Source organism: Serinus canaria, chromosome 3 (genome assembly GCF_022539315.1).
Source record: "Serinus canaria isolate serCan28SL12 chromosome 3, serCan2020, whole genome shotgun sequence".
Classification (NCBI taxonomy): Eukaryota; Metazoa; Chordata; class Aves; order Passeriformes; family Fringillidae; genus Serinus; species Serinus canaria.
Window position 1 is genome coordinate 47,993,867 of NC_066316.1, and position 20,788 is coordinate 48,014,654.

General features: G+C 39.6%; 1 protein-coding gene across 1 annotated transcript; it reads right to left on the bottom strand.

Annotated features, from left to right (window-relative positions):
• Positions 1-309: 309 nt before the first annotated feature.
• Positions 310-20,735, bottom strand: RAB32 (RAB32, member RAS oncogene family). The gene is made up of 3 exons (XM_009092770.4): positions 20,299-20,735; positions 4,017-4,294; positions 310-1,856 (listed from the first exon to the last, which is right to left on the bottom strand). The coding sequence occupies exons 1-3, from the start codon at positions 20,525-20,527 to the stop codon at positions 1,707-1,709; spliced, it is 657 nt and encodes a 218-aa protein (XP_009091018.1). The 5' UTR covers positions 20,528-20,735; the 3' UTR covers positions 310-1,706.
• Positions 20,736-20,788: the final 53 nt, after the last annotated feature.

Sequence of the window (20,788 nt, forward strand, 5' to 3'; positions counted from 1 at the left end):
CATGGTTTGAGGTTAAGACCACACCGCACAAACACCTAAGCACTGTGCTATAACCTTGCTTGGAGAAAGGATGTCTTCCAAGCCAGTGTCTTAAGATTCCTTTCATCTGAATTATCTTAGGATGCTAAGCTTAATAAACCCAGTTTTGGTTTATGCCAAACCTTGCTGTGGTAACTTTATCTTCTAGTATGTGCTGTGTTAAATAATTATTTAAAGTTGTTTTCAAATGTCAATGAAAGTATTTTGAGTATAGGGTGGAACATATGAAAGGATTCATGTTCTCAAAAGCATACACCAACACACAAAAGATGCCCAAATATATTTATTTAACTCTTAAAAAGTATGTTACTCTTTAGAAAAAAAGACAGCCTAAGAAATCTCAATACAGATTAAAGTATATCAAATCCTGCATATACCTAATTCTGATGTTTACCTAAACATCAGCACCATCAAACCCAGCAAGGTAAGACTTCTGAAGTCAATAGCAATGAGGTACCAGGACAGAAGAAACCCTTAAAAGAAAGAGGAGCTTCAAAGCCTTTGAGCCAATCAGAGCCCGAGTTCCAGAACATATTCAAGAACCATGAAGTATCTCTAATCCTTTTGAACTTCATTTGCTGCCAAAAATACATGAGTGTTATAACAAAGAAACATAAGTATCTCAGTATACAGTTATAAACTGGTAAGCCAGTTCATTAGTTCAAAGCAGTCAAAAGAGTTCTAAAACTGACAAAGACAGAGCTTGGGGCAGAAAGGTTGACAGACTAGCATGAACCAATTAAGCTATTTCCCTCAAGACCTCTCTCCTTGCTCATGGTATTCAGAACCATCTCTAGACAGAAGAAAAAGTTCATCATCACAGGACAGTAAGACACTTACTTTTTGTACTCTTGGTAAAGTTTTCAGTGTTAGTGCATGAAAAAGTTACTAGATGCTTATTTCTGGATATGCATAGGGGTGAGGTTACCATAACTATGTGCCAGCAGTACAACTGTATTCATTAATGTGTTTCAAATGTAAAGTACTAGCTGAAAATATTCAGCCTTAAATTGCCAGAGATGCATTTTTATTAGTATCTCTATAACAATGTCTTTTCCCTTGTTAAACACAATTACCATCTTGCTTTTACTCAGTGGTAAAAGACCTCTACTGCATTCAATCTTAGTGATCACACTAGGAAAGATACCTCCCATCTGTCATTGGCCCCTTCAAGATTTCTGGGATGTCTTAATCCAGAAGAACTAGCAAAGAGACAGAACCTCATGGTGGGGATAATAAATAGGGACAATTGTGCTGGTGAGAAGGCTCACGTGGGACATAAATGGTGACAAAGGAAAAGTTTACTTTAAAGGTGCAAAAGTCTAGTCACCTAAAGTGAGTCCTATTTGGAATGTAGCACATGTCCTAGAAGCAAACTAGACACTGAATGTTGTGTTTGTTCCTTTTAGGAGTGTAAACACTACCTTATGTTCTCAAGTAAGAAGACACTAATCAGACTTAGATGCAGACACTCAAGCAAGTGGAATGATAACTCAAGATACTCAGTTTCATGCTAAACAAGAATATGTAAACACCCAAATGAGTCACCAATTCAGATAGTACCAGACACCCCATATGGATTGTCACATTGCAGCACCATAGCAGCATTTTGATTTAAAGCAAAGTCCTGCTGCTCAGCCCATCACATCTACTGAACGGTGGTAGCATTAGCAGCACTGTGATTTGCTCTCTGCTTTCAATGGGTCTAGGTCCAGTTTTGGTTTCCCCACATCATTCTCTTCATTAGGAAAGGTTTTGTAATTGGCAAGGATGTTTTCCACCAAGAATCGAGCAGCTTCGTCAATGTTGATGTTGTCCTAAAAAGGTTGAAAGCAAGGAAGTCAGTGATTTTTTTGAAACAGTCACACATTCCTATTAACAGTCACACTTTCCTAAAGCTATCCAAAAAGAAAATAATTCTTCAGTCTCATCAGCAGAACACAAACAGTTTAGAGGCAAGAAGTCATAGCTTACCCTTTTTTTTTTTTCTGAAAAAGTTAGCGGAAAGGTTGGGCACAAAATTTATCCATATTACAAGCTGAATTCTGATTCTATTCTAGTAGGCAGTCCAGGGAATGAGTGTCACCTGCATTTGGAAGGCTGACAAATGGCTAAGTGCATTTCTGCATCAGGAAAGATCCTAGGCAATTACATCATCTGCAGTATTGTCCTACCTTTTGAAGTCTTTTTCTATTTCTGATGGAATTCGGATGCTCTTATCTTTTCCATGATCCTCAAAATCACAACTATTTCCAAGTGCCTTATCTAGCTACTCTACATATTCTTGTGCCTACTTTGAAAAGCCCCTTCCCATACACACTAAAGAATGTATGTGCACAGGATACTTAGAGATGTACTTTGCCAGAATATCCCAGTTTCTGAGGGTCCAAGCTGGCCTAGTGCCAAGGAATCTCTGGCCACAGGTTTGACCTGGCTGGGCCATCTGCTAGCACATGGCTGCCATGTTTAGAATTGCTCATCTTTGCTTCCAAAAGAAATACCAGCCCAGTATATTACTGATGACTGAGTATCCAACTATCAGTTCCAACAGAAAAGCAAAAGTAGATTAATAGGATATCCAGGTGGGCAGGACCTAAAGCCATAAACTGTTTTGGTATGCTTAGAAAACAAGACAGTTGTCCTAAATTTTTGCTATTTCAACTACAATTCTTCAGAGTTCTAAACAAGTCAATTAATACCTAAACTAGAACTTATTGCCTGGATTTTTCTCTGCGGCAAGAACCTTGTTTTACATTGTCCTGTCTTAAATGCCACCTAAAATGCCAGCTGTCACTACAATTTCACATTAGATTTTTTTTCTAATGTTACTGGCATTTATTTTTAAGCCATAATGCACTTTATATATAGCAGTATTACAGGCAGGTAAAGGTTCAGGGAAGACTTTTACCAAACCAGAATAGTGGTATTCTTTTTGAGTATAAAGAGCCTTTAAAATAGAGTTTTTAGCAGCAGATGGGTGAGTTTGGAAATATCTTTTCAAATGCAAACAAACTTAGCTAATTTAACTAATTCCTTTAACTGTGTATCTTCTTAAAGTAAACAAAGAGCAACTTGTTACTTTATTTCTTATAGTCTTCTCAGAGGCTCTTTGCTTTTTAAGAGTTGTCTACACATCATTGTGTAACATTTCAGCAGCAGCAGCTGAAGGAAGTAGGCGAGACAAGAGAAAAGTGGGATCTTGAGGCCTATCTTACTTTATAAAGGATTTATCTGCCAGACCAGTAAACTGGTCTGTCAGCCACACTGTCCTCATCTAGAGGAGTCCTTCATTTTAACAATCAGTTGGGCTTTCAGGAAATATCGGGTTTCACTTCCAATTAAGCTGCTGCCAGTTTAATCTGTGCATTGACAAAATATCTGTAGACTAAAACTGTAAAATACATGAAATTACTCAAAGGTAACTGAACAAAGCAGCTGTCTTTAACTTAAATTACTATACAGAACAATTGGTTTTTCTCCAGTTCAGTCTTGACATTGCCTGATAAAATAGAAAAGTTGATTTAACAACGCTGTGGGTAGGTAGTAATGAGTGAGCAAATAGCTTCTTCACTTCAGATCTTGCTGTTTCCTACATAAAACAGTGACAACAGAAAATGCAATTTAAAAACCTGCACCTAAAGATTACCTGTATTTTTTGGAGAGCTTGATCAATATTTAGTAGTATTAACATCTAAAGAACTACTGATCCTCACGCATGCAAGATGAAAAAACTTATCAAACTCAGATAATCAAGAATTCCAGATAGTTTCAAGATGCTCTGAATTTGAGATACCTTTTCACCTAGACCAAATATGCCTCATCTTCTTCAGGAATGAGGCTAGCCAGCACACAAGTTCAAATTTTCTGAATTTGACAGCCATTTCCTATACTTGATAACTTTATTTCCTACACAACTATATTTCACCCTTCTTATGCCAATATTCAAAAGACTAAAAATATTTTTCTATTAAGCTTACCTTGGCAGATGTTTCAAACCATCCAACAAAGCCACCTTCTCTGCAGAACTGGTCCATTTGAGAGGGATTCTGGCTGCCATCTTTCTTCTGGTCACACTTGTTTGCAAGGAGAACAGCAGGGATGGGGCTGCCATTGGGAAGTAGTACTTTACTGTCCAAATCATGCTTCCATTTTGAAACAGCCTCAAAAGTGGAGCCTCTTGTGACATCAAAGACCACAAAAGCACCAACTGCCTCCTTGTAGTATACTCTGGTCATATTTCCAAAGCGCTCCTGGCCTGGAAGAGAGGACAGTCACAGAGCATATAAATATTGAAGCATGAACTGTATTCAGTGTAAACAGATTAGTGTACCAGCTTAATCCACCAGCTTAGAAGTTTGGCATTTGGGCCTTGTCACCTAGAGCATAAAATATTGCCTTCTCTATATCACCTAAGTTCATTGTAACAGCTATTATGTATACTATACATGACAAGTCAGATGCTTAAAGCAGTTTGCAGTTCCATCTATGACTTGGAATTTTTCTTAAAAAAACCCTCAACTTCTATACTTTTATAGTCAACTTATTTGTTGAGTAGAGTTTTTTGAGAAGTAATGCCTAAAAACACTACCAACACAGCTATACACAAATCATTATTTCATCAAAGAATATTAAGGCTTGTATGTTAATCTAGTTGCTTCAGCTAAAGACTAAAACTCAGCCTTTTGCTGAATGGTGAGCAACAAGGGGTTTTGCAAGCTTCAAGGCTAACAGCCTTCAAAGTATCTTCTGAAGAAGACACCTACATTATAAATTTTTCCTTAGGGAAAAGTTCAAAAGAAGCTGCTAGCTTAACAGTTCTGGCTAAATCTGTAAGCCTTGAAAAAATGAAGTCAAAGTTAAGATTTACTCTGAATTAATTTTCAACTAGAGAAGTTCTACAGCAATCCTGGGATTTAAAACAAGAACAGTTAAAGTACAATTATTCACAACAAAAATCCAGGGGAAAAAAAAAATCAATTGTCCATAAGCAGAGAAAATAAGAAAAGGCATCTTTTGAGTTAAGTACAACTACTTTAGCCAGAATAATTGAAATATAAAATTAGAGTGTGCCAGTTCACTTTTTCTTCTGTTTGAAAGGTCAGACTATCATGGTGTGTTTAGATTTGAATGTGTCTAGCAGTATCAAGTCCTAGCACATTGTTTGGAAAGTCTGGGCTATTAAAATAGCTTTCTGCTTTGTTTGGAAGTCTTCACAGGGAAAAGTAGTCCCTGAGATCTGTTACCTAATTTTACAGTGTATAATCACTTGAGCTTTTATCTTTTCATACACATGAGGTTTAATAACAAATTAAAGAATATCTGTATTTGGAAACCTAGTTGCCCTCTGTTTATACACATTCGAGTCCACCTTTGATTAGCAAGGACAAACAGATGCAAGGAGAATTGGGTGTGTTATCACCATCTCAGAAAGAGCAAAACTCAATAAATGAAGTTGACAAGACATCCCATTCAGCAGTGTTCTTTTCCAGCTCATTTGCCTCATTTTAATTGAGTATTTCAGAGTATGATTAGCTCACTCCCTACAGACAGTTTCAGAAAAGGTTGCCTAAGCAGCTACTAGAATGGCCTGAAAACAGCAGCAGCCACATTAAAGATTCAAAGACTTATAAACAAGCTGACTTTATTTCTGTCTTTTCACTTCAAACTAGGATGCTGCAGAAAACAGCATCACTATCCAGCATATTCTTCAGAACGGAGATTACACATGATTTTTTTCCACTAGATCTTGTGTAAGAACAAGCACGATCCAAAAAGAAAGCTCTAAACTCCATACTCAAAACTCAAGTTTTAAAGCAGCATTAATGCCATGGACTTTAAGGCCATGCAACAAGTCAGGCACCAAGCCTGCATCTCTGTGACTATGGCTCTGGAAAAGCCACACTGCTAATACAATTTGCCTAAACAGAGTACACAAGTAATTCACATTTTCTCCCTAAGCTGGGCTTTCATGCCTAAAGGAGGTTTTTAGAATAGCCTTACTACAAACCATAGCACTGATCACTGTTTCCACTAATCAAGAACCATTACGGAAGAGTTAGATCAGAAGGCTTTTACTACTTCTGCATGACAGTGATGTCACATTTAAAGAATGTAGGAATTTTGGTTTTGGGAGTTTTGGTTGAGTTTTTTTAATGAAGTTCCACACAGCCAAATTTAGTTACATTAGGCCAGTCACTGCATAGGGCACCATACAAGTTTTGAGGAGCTCCTCCATTTCATCATTTGTTGAGCTGTCAGTTTCACCACCAATTCCTGCCACATGGGGACACCTTGGACTATGCTAAAACCCTGACTCCAGTATGCAGTCCAGGGAGATATCCCTTCACACCGAAGGGCAGCCCCACCAAACAAACAGTGTAATCTCAAGGTCTACAATGCCCTGTACCAACTTCAGTCTTCTACAGAAAGAGTTCTTCAATTCAGCCCTGAAATGGTCCAAAATTGAGCACCACTTGCTGTTATTTATAGGAGACTGAACATGAATCTGAAGCAGCAAGGGAAATGGTCCCATTAGTCCTTGCTATTCAGTTGGTGGAGAGCTGGGAAGCTTCATTGCTTTACTTAAGGCTGTTTTTCCAAACACTTGATGAACATTTACAGATGAAAATTAAGTTGTATTGATTAGTTGCAGGAAGGGTTGCTAGATTATTACCAGAAGGAATAGACTGAGCACAATCATTACATAGGAAAACTAAGTTATTCAGGAATTGCAGAAAAGATCATCAGGCAGTTACCATTTCTCAGATAGCTGTGCATGATGAACATAAACAAGGCTTCAATCACTGAGCACAGTAAAAGACATTACCATTGACTGAATTCCTTCCTGCCTATTGCTCTTCTATCCAAAACAGCTGTAAAGACAAAACCAGTTGACAAGGTAGCCATACCGGCCTCCAATAGCAATAACTATTCCTGAAACATGCACAACAGCACATTTAAGGTGTACAAAATGGTGAAATTATTACAGTGTTACATATAGGTTCCAAAACAACAAAGTTACAAAGCACAGCTCAGAACCAAACCTGAGGAGTCATCCAAAGTCAGCCTTGTACAGTGGCTGCTCACAGTGTAAGAAGACAGCAGTCCTGCTAGGAATGGAAGTCCGCACAGAACTGTATGTTGCTTGTTATTCCACAGCAGCCACAGTATAAACCATGGGCTTTGTCAGTCCACAACAATCATTATTAAAACTCTTTCCAGCAACTCTTACCTCTCTTGTAGTATGAGTTTTAAATTTAGAGAAACATCAATACATATTGTTCTACAGTTTTAATTTGGGTGAAAATAGAAAACTGATGTGCCTATCACCATGAAAGCTTTTATTTTTACTCCCTAGATTAAAGCTTTATATTAGGAATATTTGCTATATCTTACCCTTAAACATACACAAGTCTCAACAGTATTGGATCCTTATAGATTAATGCCTTTTAATATGTCAATGTGAGTGCTTCCCTTTTCTAGAGTAACTCAAATCAGGTTGTTATAGAGCTGTTTTTACCTCTAGAATTCACATCCACTAACAGTAAACCTGACCTGAATACTACCTTGCAACTACTCTTTCGTGCTGTCTGGAGCCTAATGAAGATGGATATACTGTATTTCATACAAAGACAGAAGCAATAAAACATGGCCTGCCCAGGAGGTAAGAGTTTTGTTTGGCAAAAGGTATACAGCATGAGGCAGGAAAAGAGTTCAGTTTAAACTGAGTGGACTTTCTTTATAATCATGTCATTACTGAAAAAGCACACGCTGACCTTCTTGTCTAGGATGCAGAGCATTCTAGACAGCCTTTTGAAAACTTAACAGGAATTTCAGACAGAGCTTTTGCAAACGCTTTTCTGCTTGCAAAAAACCAACCAAACAAAAAAAAAAAAAACCCAAAAAACAAAACCCCCAACCAAACCCACAAACCCTCATACAGCAAAATCAAACTACAAAACACTAATCCTCCAAATTCCCAAGGCTGAACATAATTCTTTGCTCTTAAAACTAAATGTCTCAGCTTCTGCCATGCACAGTTCAGAGATCTGTCAGACCCCTTCCTCTGTCCAGCAAGATATTTGCTATAGTGATTTCTCCATATGTGACAATAGTGTTGAGCAATACAGAAAGTGGATCATATCCCCAGAGAAGAAAATGGCTAAAAGTGATCAGATTAAACTAGACTTAAAAACCCCAGTGTGTATAATGTTAGAAAGAAGAGAGCAGGAAGATAACTAATTGCTTAGTACAGCAGTATAGAAAGGACATCAAAAGATTAATCATCCTGGTAGGTCCAGTGACTAGGCATAAATCTGATGCCACTAAAGTACAGTTTTTTAGTAGTTCAGATGTAAATGAGGAGCTAAGATACAGGACAGTCACAGGCATCAGAAGTTTAATTTGGGGGTATGGAAGTGACTTCATGTAATGCAAAGTTCTGCATTCTCTAACCATAGTTTTCATATCGAAATGACTCGGCATCTATTGTCACCATATTTTCCAGTAATTGCAACAACCTTAAGTGAAATATTTGCACAATGATGTGCATCAGGAATTAATCCACTTCCCTACAGCAGCACCACAGGAAAAACGTTGACTTTAAAACTGCATTAGAACTTGGGAGCTATTCTCACTCCGCAGTTTATATTGTAATTGGGGTGGAATGTAAGTTGAAAACTACATGTCAGAAATTATGGGCTGTGTTTTAAGATTAAACACTAGAAGCTTTATATTTGCCCTTTACTGCAAAAGGTAAGTTATCATTGCAACCTTGCCTTGAAATACATTTTAAAGCATTTCTAGAGCAGTCTTTCTCAGTGGAAGGGAAAAACACTAGTGTCCTGTTTATTACACCAGTGTGACCTACCATTGTAGCAGTTCTTGTGAATATTTAGCAAAAAAGATAATCTGGACTCCTACCATTTCACACATAATTTCCACTTGTAACTCCTCCTCCATGATGGGGTTTTGGGCTAGAAAAAGTAATTTATATGTACAAATGACTGCTGGATATGCACAATAATGAGTTTGCTAAGCTTCCTACCCCCAGACTACTTAATATATTAATGAGTTAGTATGGAGTTCATATCAACTAAGATGTGAATAGTTTGTTTTTTTCAGGAACACCTGAGTGACAATTCCATATTTACAATTCCAACTCTCAGTAAAGTTCCTGTCATCCAGTGTGATAGGTTTAAGCTAAATCCCCATCCAAAATGGGTGGGAACATAGTTCAATCCTCTAATTGAGTTAGAACTACTGTCACTTTCAAAACAAGTCCTTCAAGAGCCAAAGGCTGGAAAAGACCAGACTCTGGATGCCAGCTAGATGTTTGGCACAATACAGCAAATACCCAGAACTGCCCTGAGGATGAATCTCCCAGTTCTCCAGACATCTAATGTATATTTTAGCATTACCAGGGTCAGGTGTGAGTTGACTGAAGTTCCTTTCCAGAGAGGTATATAAACATGTTACTGGCAAGTTACCACTGCTGACAGCTATCCCCCATCTCCCCAAACCAGCACATCTTGTCCCAGAACTGTCCTACCTAATTAGACTGGATCTGTTATTCTGCAAGAAGTAGGTTAACCAAACCACTATCAATATTACAGCTCACATTCAAGTGTGTCTGCCTGCTGTCTCCCACAAATAGTAGCCATAGATTGAGAGCAGACAGACTCTTAAGACTGTTAATACCAGATGGCTCCCCACTTATATCCATTTAAGTTGTAAGTAAGTGTAAAGTTGCCACAAGTTAAAACCATGAAGGTGTTGAACTATGCATTTATTTAATGACAGACAAATTCACAGATGACATCAAGCTGAGCAGTACAGCTGACATATCTGAAGGATGGGATGCCATCCAGAGGGATCTGGACAAATTTGAGAAGCGGGCCCATGGGAATCTCATGAGGTTTAACAAGACCAAGTGCAAGGTGCTACAACTGGGTTGGTGTCCCAACACAGGCTGGGGAATGAACAGACTGAGAGCAGCCAGGCCAAGGACTTATGAGTGCTGGTAGATGAGAGGCTGGACATGAGCCAGCAATGTACACTTGGAGCCCAGGAAAATCACTTGTATCCTGGGCTACGCCCAAAGCAGCATGGCCAGAAAGGTGAGAGAGGTTGATTCTGCCCCTCTGCTCTGCTTTTGTGAGGCCCCAACTAGAATGTGGCATCCAGCTCTGGGATCCCCAGAGTAAGGACAAGGACCTATTGGAGTGAGTCCAGAGGCAGGCCATGAAGATCAGAGGGCTAGAGCACCTCTCCTATGAAGACAGGCTGAGAAAGTTGGGATTGTTCAGCCTGAAAAAGAAAAGGCTTCAGGGTGACTTGAGGCCTTCCAGCACCTAAAGCAAGCCCTACCAGAAAAACAGAGAGAGGCTATTTCCAAGAGCATGTACTGACAGAACACAGGGAAATGGTTTTAAATTAAGAGTACGTTTAGACAAGATATTAGGAAGAAATTCTTCACTGTCACGATGGTGAGGCAGCAGAACAGGTTGCCCAGAGAAGCTGGGCATGCCCCATCCCTGGAAATGTCCAGGCATGAATAAAATCCAGGTTGGGTGGAGCAACCTATGGTCAAGCCCCTTGGCAGCAGAGCTGGAACTATCTGATCTTTAAGGCTCCTTACAGCTCAAGACATTCTGTGATTCTATGACATTAGCAGCTCTAGCAGATGTTAGAAACCTGTAAGTGTTAAGAACATCCAGCTTGAATTTTACTTTCCACCACTGTGAAAAAGTGTTATTTGTGGTTCTGGTGACAAACACAGGCTAGGAAGTGAGAATTACTAGAATATTATATCTTCCTATGTGAAACAAGTACTAGAAATAGTCTCACTGGCTGCAGTACTTAGTTTCTGACAGACAAAAGCAGCCTCAGACAATCACAACTGCTAGTGCCATTTCTTACTAAAGGTGGCATGGGTAAGTAAACTGACCACGGGATGAACCTCTTTGCAACACTAACCCTCTCCCAAGTGCTTCAGAACAGTCTTCAGGGCAAAAGCCAGTTAATCCCTGTTCAACTGACTCACACTTTATCATAAGAGACAACCTTTGAACCCCTGGTTATGTCTATATTAGAAAGCCGCAGGGTGCAGTTGAAGCAGTTCTGTTGAACAATGCAGTGTCAGAGGCATGACACTGACAATATACTGTACAAACACAGTATTTATGAGAGACCCTGTAGCCATTGAAAAGTTACTAATGAGTATCAGCCTAAGTGCAGCTGTATTTTGATCACAAAGTATTTCCACGTGTTCACAGAAATCACTATTTCATTCTGAAGTGTTAGGAAGCATTTTGCTTCAAAGTTCCATTTCCCAACACAGCCAGTTTCTAAATTAACAATTTGTTAACTACAAGAAACTTCAAAATCAATGACTAGTCCTTCCATTCACTGCCTCCTATCATTATACTTTAACTCAGGACAGTCCTGTTCACTAGCTGTGAATCAGCAAGAGCACAGAGATGCAAGTGCTGGAGACACCAGATTTCCATCAGGAGCTATGTTCACGTCTACCAACCTAACAGAAAAGGATTGCCATTCTCTCCCACAAAGACAGAAATTTTCCCTCAAATAATTGCATAGCCCTCACTGGCAATTTTACAGCAAGACTGAAATTTTCATCGCTGACTGTAGTCTTGGGCTAATCTAATTACTTGTCCAAACTGACCTCAACAGCTCACTGTTCTGTCTTTAAGAAGTTGAGAGGCAACACGCTGCAATTAGAGTTCAATGGGTTTTGTCCACCATCGGGTGTATTTTATGCAGCAGTGTGACAGTCATGTTTGTATAAGAATCCTCCTACCTTTTTTTTTGCATCTTTGCTAAACAGCAAGTGAGAGACTAAGTCCCTGTTTAAGCACTAGATTTCAATCCGCAGAAAATCAGAGTGCAACCAAGGCTAAACAATTTCTAACTAGCTGTCAAATGCAGCATGTATAGAACAATTCCCCTGCATTAGTATTCAAAGGAGATGACATAGTCCAATTAGTGCCAGCAACAGCATGAATTGGTACTTCCTACCTTGCTTTAACAAGACTTACCCAAACAAGTAATCTGCCAGAGTTAAGCTATTTCATGCTGCCACCCTCTGATCCATATCCTTTGGTGCGCTGTCCTGCAGCCAGAACTGCACTGTGTACTTCACAGTGATGCTGCATGGCACTACAGCATTTCACAGAACACAGGAGAGCAATTCTAAAGTCAGTTTGTCTCCAGAACAACTTTATCATGAGACTGAAAAAATGTTAATATCTAAAATGGTCAATGTGTCATAGCACATTGTATGTGATTGGAATTTCATATCAAATTGCTGCCACTTTGCTCTACCCAGCACTCTTAGCCTGGGCACATTTAAAGAACAAGTTCCCATAAGCTGTTTGCAGTGACATTCAGAGACTACCTCTCAACCTATTATTTGAAAAGCTGCTAAAATCCATACAATAAGGAATATTTGTTTTCATTACCTGCTAATGTAGAAGCCACTGCCACTGAGTTTGCCAGCCTTCTCTAGACAGTTAAGACATTTATTTCTAAGCAAGTTCTATAAAGCCCTAAAATTCCTCCATTTCTTGAAGCATAATCACACTTGTTTATCCTCTTTTTGTGTCTCGATAGCCAGAAGAGATCTTTGAATATCAAACACTGTACCACAATAGCTTGAGAAGCATGCTGTGCTTTGTAGTCACTGCTTACTGATGGTCATGCTAGCTTTAGTATCTGCAGGAATTTCACAAGCAGTATCCTTATATTTCCATGCAAAAAAATAAATAGGCATTTCTTTCCTGCAAATCACTACTAACACCTCTCACACCTCTGAACCTCTGAAGCAAGTATTTGGAGGGAACCATTTACAGCAGACTACAAAAGCAAAGCAATGGTTACCACTGGAATTCATGGAGGGTATGTCTGACAGCTGTGAGACTGAATCCAGTGGGCTCACTCACCACTGAGAGGAAGAGTCTTATTTTTTACAGCATGCTAATACCTTTTCTGGAACCAGTCAGCTAAGATTATTTTCTTTGCTTTATGTAATAAGTTGAGAATTACCCCTTTACAGCACTTGCCAACTCAAATGGTACTTGTGGATACGCACTTTGGTAACACCCTATCCTAATGTGCACCTAAAGGAAACCAAACTGGTCAGAGGCAAAGTGGAGATGTAAATAAGGTTAAGCACCAAGACTCTGAAGCTGCAACTTCTGAAGATGAAAGGAGAGTTGATAAAGCTTGATTTACATTCATGTGAATGCCATACATTAAGAGAAAAGTGTATATTCAACATTGTCTGCACCAGTGTGTCTCTGAAGGGCAATGTGCTTGACTTGCCAAGCCAGCTTAATTTCTGACTACTTGAGTCAGTATTAATGAAGGGCAGGAATTTAATACTTGCCTTCAGAGAAGTGGGTGACCCATGTAAGATTATTATTTCTGCAAAGAACTCCAGTTTTATAAACTAATCCAAAAATTAGTCATGTTGAGCTCTATGTACTATTTTTCCTCCTGTCTACTGTATTGCATGTAAGAATTTAGGTATTGTTTGCCTTTAAGGTAGATTTCCCCTGTCTTTTTGATGTATACCCAGTCAGCCATCCCTGACTCTGTGTATTAGAGTACTAGGAAAGAGTTTTAGTGATCTTGTAGGAAGCACAAAAGTTCTGAGCAACTGCTGTGGGACACCTGTTTGAAAATAAGGCTGAAGCACCACCAATTCCATAATGAATAGACAGTCAAGAACAAAGTGCATTTCCATCATTGACAGAAATTAAAAGTACCTTTAAGATAAATACACTGAACTTTATTTTAAGCCTATACTAGATCAGGTGGTCTTTTAGGATCACATCTTTAACACCATTTCTCATAGAACACCTTATGAGGAAATTCTAAGCTCATTTCCAAGACAATCAAAGAACATCTGTCTCAATTCTCCCATTTAACATTTATGCCTTGCATAATCAAAATTACCACACTAGACTATCTTACAACACCAACATCAAGACACGTAGCATTTCCCATATAGTTATGGAATTCAATCAGCACAATTGGTATAGGTTTAGTCCAAAATAACATATACAGTACTTTGAGTGGCTACATAACATAGCCCTAAGCAAAAGAACCCTTGCCATTATGAATGCTTTGGTATCCCACTGATAAGACATGAAATTCCTTCATTAGACCAACAAACATACCTCATACCTTGATAACATTTCATTAAAAGTGTATTTAAACAGGACTCCCAAAAAAGAAAACATGCAGAATCTGTTTGTATTCAAAGATGTCTGAAAGTTGGAAAAACACCAAAACCCCAAGTTTAACACATTCAGAATTTATTTTGATATTTAGCTGTAGAGCTCCAAGCACAGCAAGTCATTCTGAATTGAAAGCTCATAACCCAAATCCAGCTATTCCAGAAAAGTCGTAAGAAAGGACACCCACACAAGATTTCCCACAGAGGGATGGTTTCTAGAAGGAAACAAAGTACACCTTCAGTGCTGTTTCTTGCCTGTGTTCAAAATCTAGGCGAGCAGGCCTTTACTTCCCATCCCCAAACTTCATCTGCTAGTCTTGCATGTTTCCAGCAAGCACAACACTTAAGCAAATTTTCTCTCATGAGATTTATATGTAAACATGTGTGAGCAGGAAGCAGTCAGAAATTAGGTCTTTCATATGTCCATGAGTCTGAAGACAATCACATAGAAGATTCCTCAGTCCTGACTGGGAACTTTCTGACCTGCCTCAGCTATAAGCAAAATGATACCACTCCTAATTTCCACCTGAAGCCTGCTCCTGGAACCTCCATCACTATATAAATTAGGAAACAACCTCAGAAAACTTAAGTTTCTGAAAACACTCTGAGCTCCAAGTTCTGCATCCATTTCTGATATGGTTATTTATGTTCACATCCTTCACTCATTAAGACTATTTATAGTGGTGAGAAAAAAATCTCCACATTTGAGGAAAGGTTACGCTTGGATTGTCTCGCCTCCACCTTATGCTCACTTGTACCAGGCACATAGCTAAGCAATTTTTTTTTTTTTTTCTGCAAGAGTTGCCATTTTAATCCCTTCAACATGCATTGTGGCTTAGGACAAGTTGTAACAAGAATACCTTAACTACTTTTAGAGACTGCTGCCTCCAAATTCTCCATACTTAGGAGAGACTTCCCTGCAAAGCAACTGAAGCATACATGCCTCTGGCACAGAGCCAGGTATGGATACAGAACAAAAGTTTTCTGGTTGCTTTCCCATAGACTTTCAAGGATATATTGAGATCACTTAACACTTGCTTTAGACCTTATTTAAAAACATTAAAATCAGTCCATAATTCAAGACACAAGCTAATGCCCCAGTACACAGAAGCAACTTGGCAGCCTCTATGACATGCCAATGGCACAAGTGCAGACCAGATGGAATACAGAGCTGCTTGAAACTAGGGTTTTCACAGGGAAGTAAATTATCTTACATACCATAACTGCCTGGATGCCTTTGAAAGTCAACCATATCCATGGTTTCCTGTACTCTCTCCCATTTCTCATGGCTTTCTATAGAAAAGCCTCACAGTTACTTAAAAAGTTAATTTGCTCTTAAAATCAACTCACATATCCTAACACTCACATGTCTTCATAAAAAAGATGGGTTATTGCAACTCTTCCTCAGCTTAGTATTTAACCAAAATACTTTGTCTGATTTCTCCATCCTCCTGGGGTCCTGTATATACTTATAACAAGTTACAGTTCAGTTCCTCTCAAGGAGGCATGTAAGATTTTAGTAACAAAATTACATGCTGCATGCTGCTTATTGTTCAGCTCTTGAAAGCCTGAAACTGTAGAGCATGTTTACAGTACTGTTATGTAACAGTACCAAAGTACAATGATTCCTCTTCTCTTTGCCCATCTTCATATCCATTCTCTGACAGTTAAACATTACTTCAGTTTTAATAAATATTTATACAAAGAAGTTTTAATAAAATCCTGGAAGAAGAATGCTATTACACAAAAGTTAATTTAGAATTCCTCAAAAAAAAGCTTTAAAATCAAATTAATCTACCAGTTGCCATTAGTGACATTCTTCATGAGAAGCCAACCTCAAGCCACTACCTATGCTCTTTACCACGCCTACTCTCCGGCAAACTGCAGTTCATACAGGCTGATGTGAGTGACAGTGATAGTCAACATGAGCCCAAAAGCAGCAACTAACACAGTTGGTGGTTTTACTAGATCAGCTCTAACGTTTCTATGATACTGAAAATCCTTTAAGCGCTCTTTCAGTATCACCTGACAGCTTCATCAATATGCCACACACACCTCCTGAGCATGCTGTGGTCACTGCAGAGCTCACTAAAACAGCACACCTGTCAGGTAGGAGCCTCTACTATTTTGTAACAGACTATAAAAACACTTCCCTATCATTAAGATTTCTTTGGTTTGCATCTCTTTACTACAATGACTCATTCCTATATCCTATTTATTTTGCCAATCATTTATGCCCTTTGAACAATGTTTTAACACTTTCAGAATTTATCCAAAAGATAATTTTTCATTACTTCATGCATCAAAATAATAAAAAAAAGGCAACAAAACACAAAAGCCAACCAAACAAAAAAACCAAGAATAATGCCTAAGGGCAGCTAAAGTTCCTGCATGAACACACATATAACCTGTTCACCTCCTTTCAGAATGCTTTCTTTATGCTGTAACCAAGATAATTTCGTAGTGACCAATCAGTCTTACTCTGATTTTCATCACCTTTATTTAAGAAGTTACAACCTGTGTCTAAAAACTAAAACACCTGACTATCTCTACAATACAAATATTTAGGCACAACAGTAACCTTCCTCCCTCTTCATTATTTTACATCCCTTACCCTTTGATGCTGCTGCAAGAATTTGCACTACTTTGTACCTTACAACAAGAGGGCTATTTTCAGCAGGAAAAAGAAAAAGCATAAGCACTGTAATGTGGTCATGCTCTATTTGACAGAATTATCTAATCGCAAAAAAAAAAAAAAAACCAAAACAAAAACCAAAAAAACCCAAAATCCAAAACAAACTCAGCTAGCTTTTGTGAGACAACTTCAAGAATTTGAAGTCATCCAGTAACCTATTATATTGCAATAAACAGCACAACATTCATAATTTTTCCTACAATCAAATCAGAAGCCAGCATAGTCCCTGCATTATGATCTTTAGCTGATGCATGAACTACAGGGTCAGTTCTTATCATTGACTTAGGTACAAAAGCTTAGCTTGCATCACCCAGCTCTTTAAAGAAAGCTTCTTACAAGAAACTGTTACGTACAAGCTTTGATCTAGTTAAAATAATATCCCTTTCTATGCTTAAGGGCTAGACTTTAATTCAACAGCCTTTTTAAATGCATCAAAATAAATTCAGAATGCCAGCACTATATTGCTTGCAGGGAAGTCACATGTAACGTTACTTACCATAAGATTCAGATCTCTTCAAGAGATCTAAAGCTGCTTGTCTGCACACACCAGCAGGCAAAATTATCTATGAGTTGAAAGCCAGAAGACAGCTGGGCTGATGAGTTAAAAAGGAATGACTATCACATGCTCAGACACTGCTACACTTCAATAAAGCACTTTGGAGAATGCTGTCTGTGATTATAGAAGCCATCTTCAAGACGGCTTCAACCTGGTTCTTTAACTAATAACTTCAATATAAATCTGTTAACATCCTCAGGTATTTAGAAGTATTCCTGATTGTACACATAAACAGCTGCAGAACACACTCCCAAGTTGAGGACTTCAGCAGCTTTAAGACCATCAAATACCCTTACAGACACTAAAATACTCTTCATTTCACTAATTAACTCTCAGATGTCAAGTGCTATAAGAGTCCAAATTGTTGCTGTCACACTGTCTCAGCACAGCCCAATCAAAATTGACCAAGATTACTTCTCTTGTTTGTCTTGTTTGTTTTTTTGGTTTTTTTATTGGGCAAGATTCCCCCTGCCCTTTGGAAACAGAATACCCTAAACTAGAAGATTAGACTAAGAGTTTGGAGTGCAAACTGCAGAACAGTTGTATCTTCCTTTTTAATTTCTGCTAGGGAAAGACTAGCCAGGGGTTTCATACAAAAGTCTTATAAAACAGGATAAATATTTCAGTGACAGGAAATATTTTAACTCTTCAATCAATTTAATTTTTCAAACAATTTACCACAAGCTTCCAAGGATTGATCAGCAGCTCTTAACTTAATATTTTTCGTTCTTGATTATTGCCCTTGGAGTATTTTTGACATAGCTAGTTGAAGACTGTCTTCTGGATTATGACATTAATGCATGGATGTATTATGACATTAATGCATGGATGTGATTATGACTATGAATTAATGCATGGATGTATTATGACATTAATGCATGGATGTATGACATAGATGGATATATGACATAGCGGATGTATATGACATTAATGCATGGATGTATTATGACATTAATGCATGGATGTATTATGACATTAATGCATGGATGTATTATGACATTAATGCATGGATGTATTATGACATTAATGCATGGATGTATTATGACATTAATGCAATGGATGTATTATGACATTAATGCAGGATGTATTATGACATTAATGCATGGATGTATTGATAGAACTTCCCAAGCTGTAAATAGGTTCTGTCCAAACTTTGCAACAAGTTAAAGCTAAGTTTCTGCCTATCCTGTTGAAACAGATTGCTTTGGCAAAGCACACAGCCTACCCAAGCCTGAGCAATGAAGGGCTGAGAAGTCAAACACAAGAATGGCAGCCTGCCAAACCCCAGGACGCCAACAGCCTTCCCTCTTCAATCTTTGGAACCCCAGGCTTGCTAAATATACCCAGAGGATTGCAGTAGCTTGTACTGATACTGTTAATTGAGTCACAGAAAGTTAAAACTGATTCACAAAAGGAACACATCAGAAGCGAAAGCTTGCCAACATCTCACTTGCTCTTCAAAACAGCAATTAGAAAATATTTTCATTTGCCCTACAGGCCATCAACAGAAAGATCCATGGTGTATTTCAGCATATAGAAGTATGAAGGCTTTTCAGTTTGAGGAATCATATTTAAAGCGTTTTAGAGCAAGAAGACCAGGAGCAGGTACAGCTGGTCTGTCACAGGGTTACAGCAGCCACATGTCATGCTTCCTCATTTCCGAGCTTCCACTGATAAGTATAAAGTTCATGGAAACAGTAACCACCGGCTTTTTTCCCTTGTGTCTTCCAGCAGCGTAAGTTTAAACACTAGCATTTCAAATAAAGTCTGCTTTTTCAGATACAAGGAGATATTCTGAGGGTGGTAGAGATGAGGAGAGCTGCAGGGGGAACACCTGGGCAGCACACAAAACTAGAAATGCAATACCAAACAAGGTGATTACAGAGCTGAGGGACAGGCTTCTTATGAGAAGATGGCAAAACAGATTGTTCTGTGGCATTTGACTCTACAGCATAAGCAAAGTTAACCGTAGCAGGTATACAGTTGGAGTCTTGGAAACAAGAGATGCTGAAGAACGGGTTTGAATCATATATAGGAAAGGAATAATGCATGGTTTGGACAAGTAGACAGGACTTTTCTGCTCCCATGTGCTCAAAGTATGTTTCCAATTCCCAAATTTGCGGTTTGAATATAGAACTAAGCATAACAGAAGTTCCACTCCCTCACTCAATGCAGCAGGCATGAAAATTACTTTTAAGTTAACCAGGTGACGCCAAGCACGCAAAGTTTAAGCATTCTTCCTTTGAGGACAATTTTAGCTGTTTGAGTTATCTTTAACCTGTAAAGCATGGTACATTAGATCCATTACAGATCCATAACCCTGAATTAATTTTAGCAGCAGCCATAACCGAGGCCACCACCACCACCCAGACAAGCAAGTCAGGAGGAGGAGTCTGACCAGGAACACTCCGGGAGCCCTGGATCCAGCAGCGAGAGTAAAGCAGCTGTTCGAGGACTGCTGTAAAACCCTTGGACAAGCCAAGAGCTCCACAAAGCCTGCTAACGGGAGAGGGCAAAGCCCGTGTGAAAAACTTCACTGCCACATCAACACCTCCCTCTACTTACACCTCAAAGGCAAGAATGAGAGGTTGCCTATAAGAGGGGTAAGACAAAAAACAAGAAGAGACATTTCCCAGCCAAAACATGCTTTCCTCCGCAGAGGCCGTGCGCCGGGCCCCGACAGCCGGGTTCCCAGCGCCGCCCGGCGCACCCTGCAAGGAGCAGCCCGCCCGTCCTGCACCGCACCTGCGATATCCCAGAGCTGCAGCCGCACCAGGGTCTTGCTGTCCCAGTTGATGACTTTGAGCGCGAAATCTACGCCGATGGTGGCCCGGTAGTGCTGGGAGAAGAGCTGGTGCACGTAGCGCTTGATAATGCTGGTTTTGCCCACGCCCAGCTCCCCGATCACCAGGACCTTGAAGAGGTGCTCCCGGCACTCCGGCACGCCGCTGCCCGCTCCTTCCCCGCCGGCCATCCCTCCCTCCCTCCGGTGGAGTACGGCGGAGAGGCCGGGCTGCCGGGGCCGCGGCTCTCCCGCTTCTAAACTTTCCTGAGCAGCAACTTTCCTCCAACTTTCCCCAGCCGGCTCCACGCAGGGCCGGCCCTCGCCGGGCGGGGGAAGACGAAGCGGGACAGAGGGTAGGAGGGAGGGGGAAACCTCAGCCACCACCTGACTGCAGTCACAGGACGCGGAAACTCCGCGGGCTTATAGCGGCCCGTGGAGAGCGATGGGAGG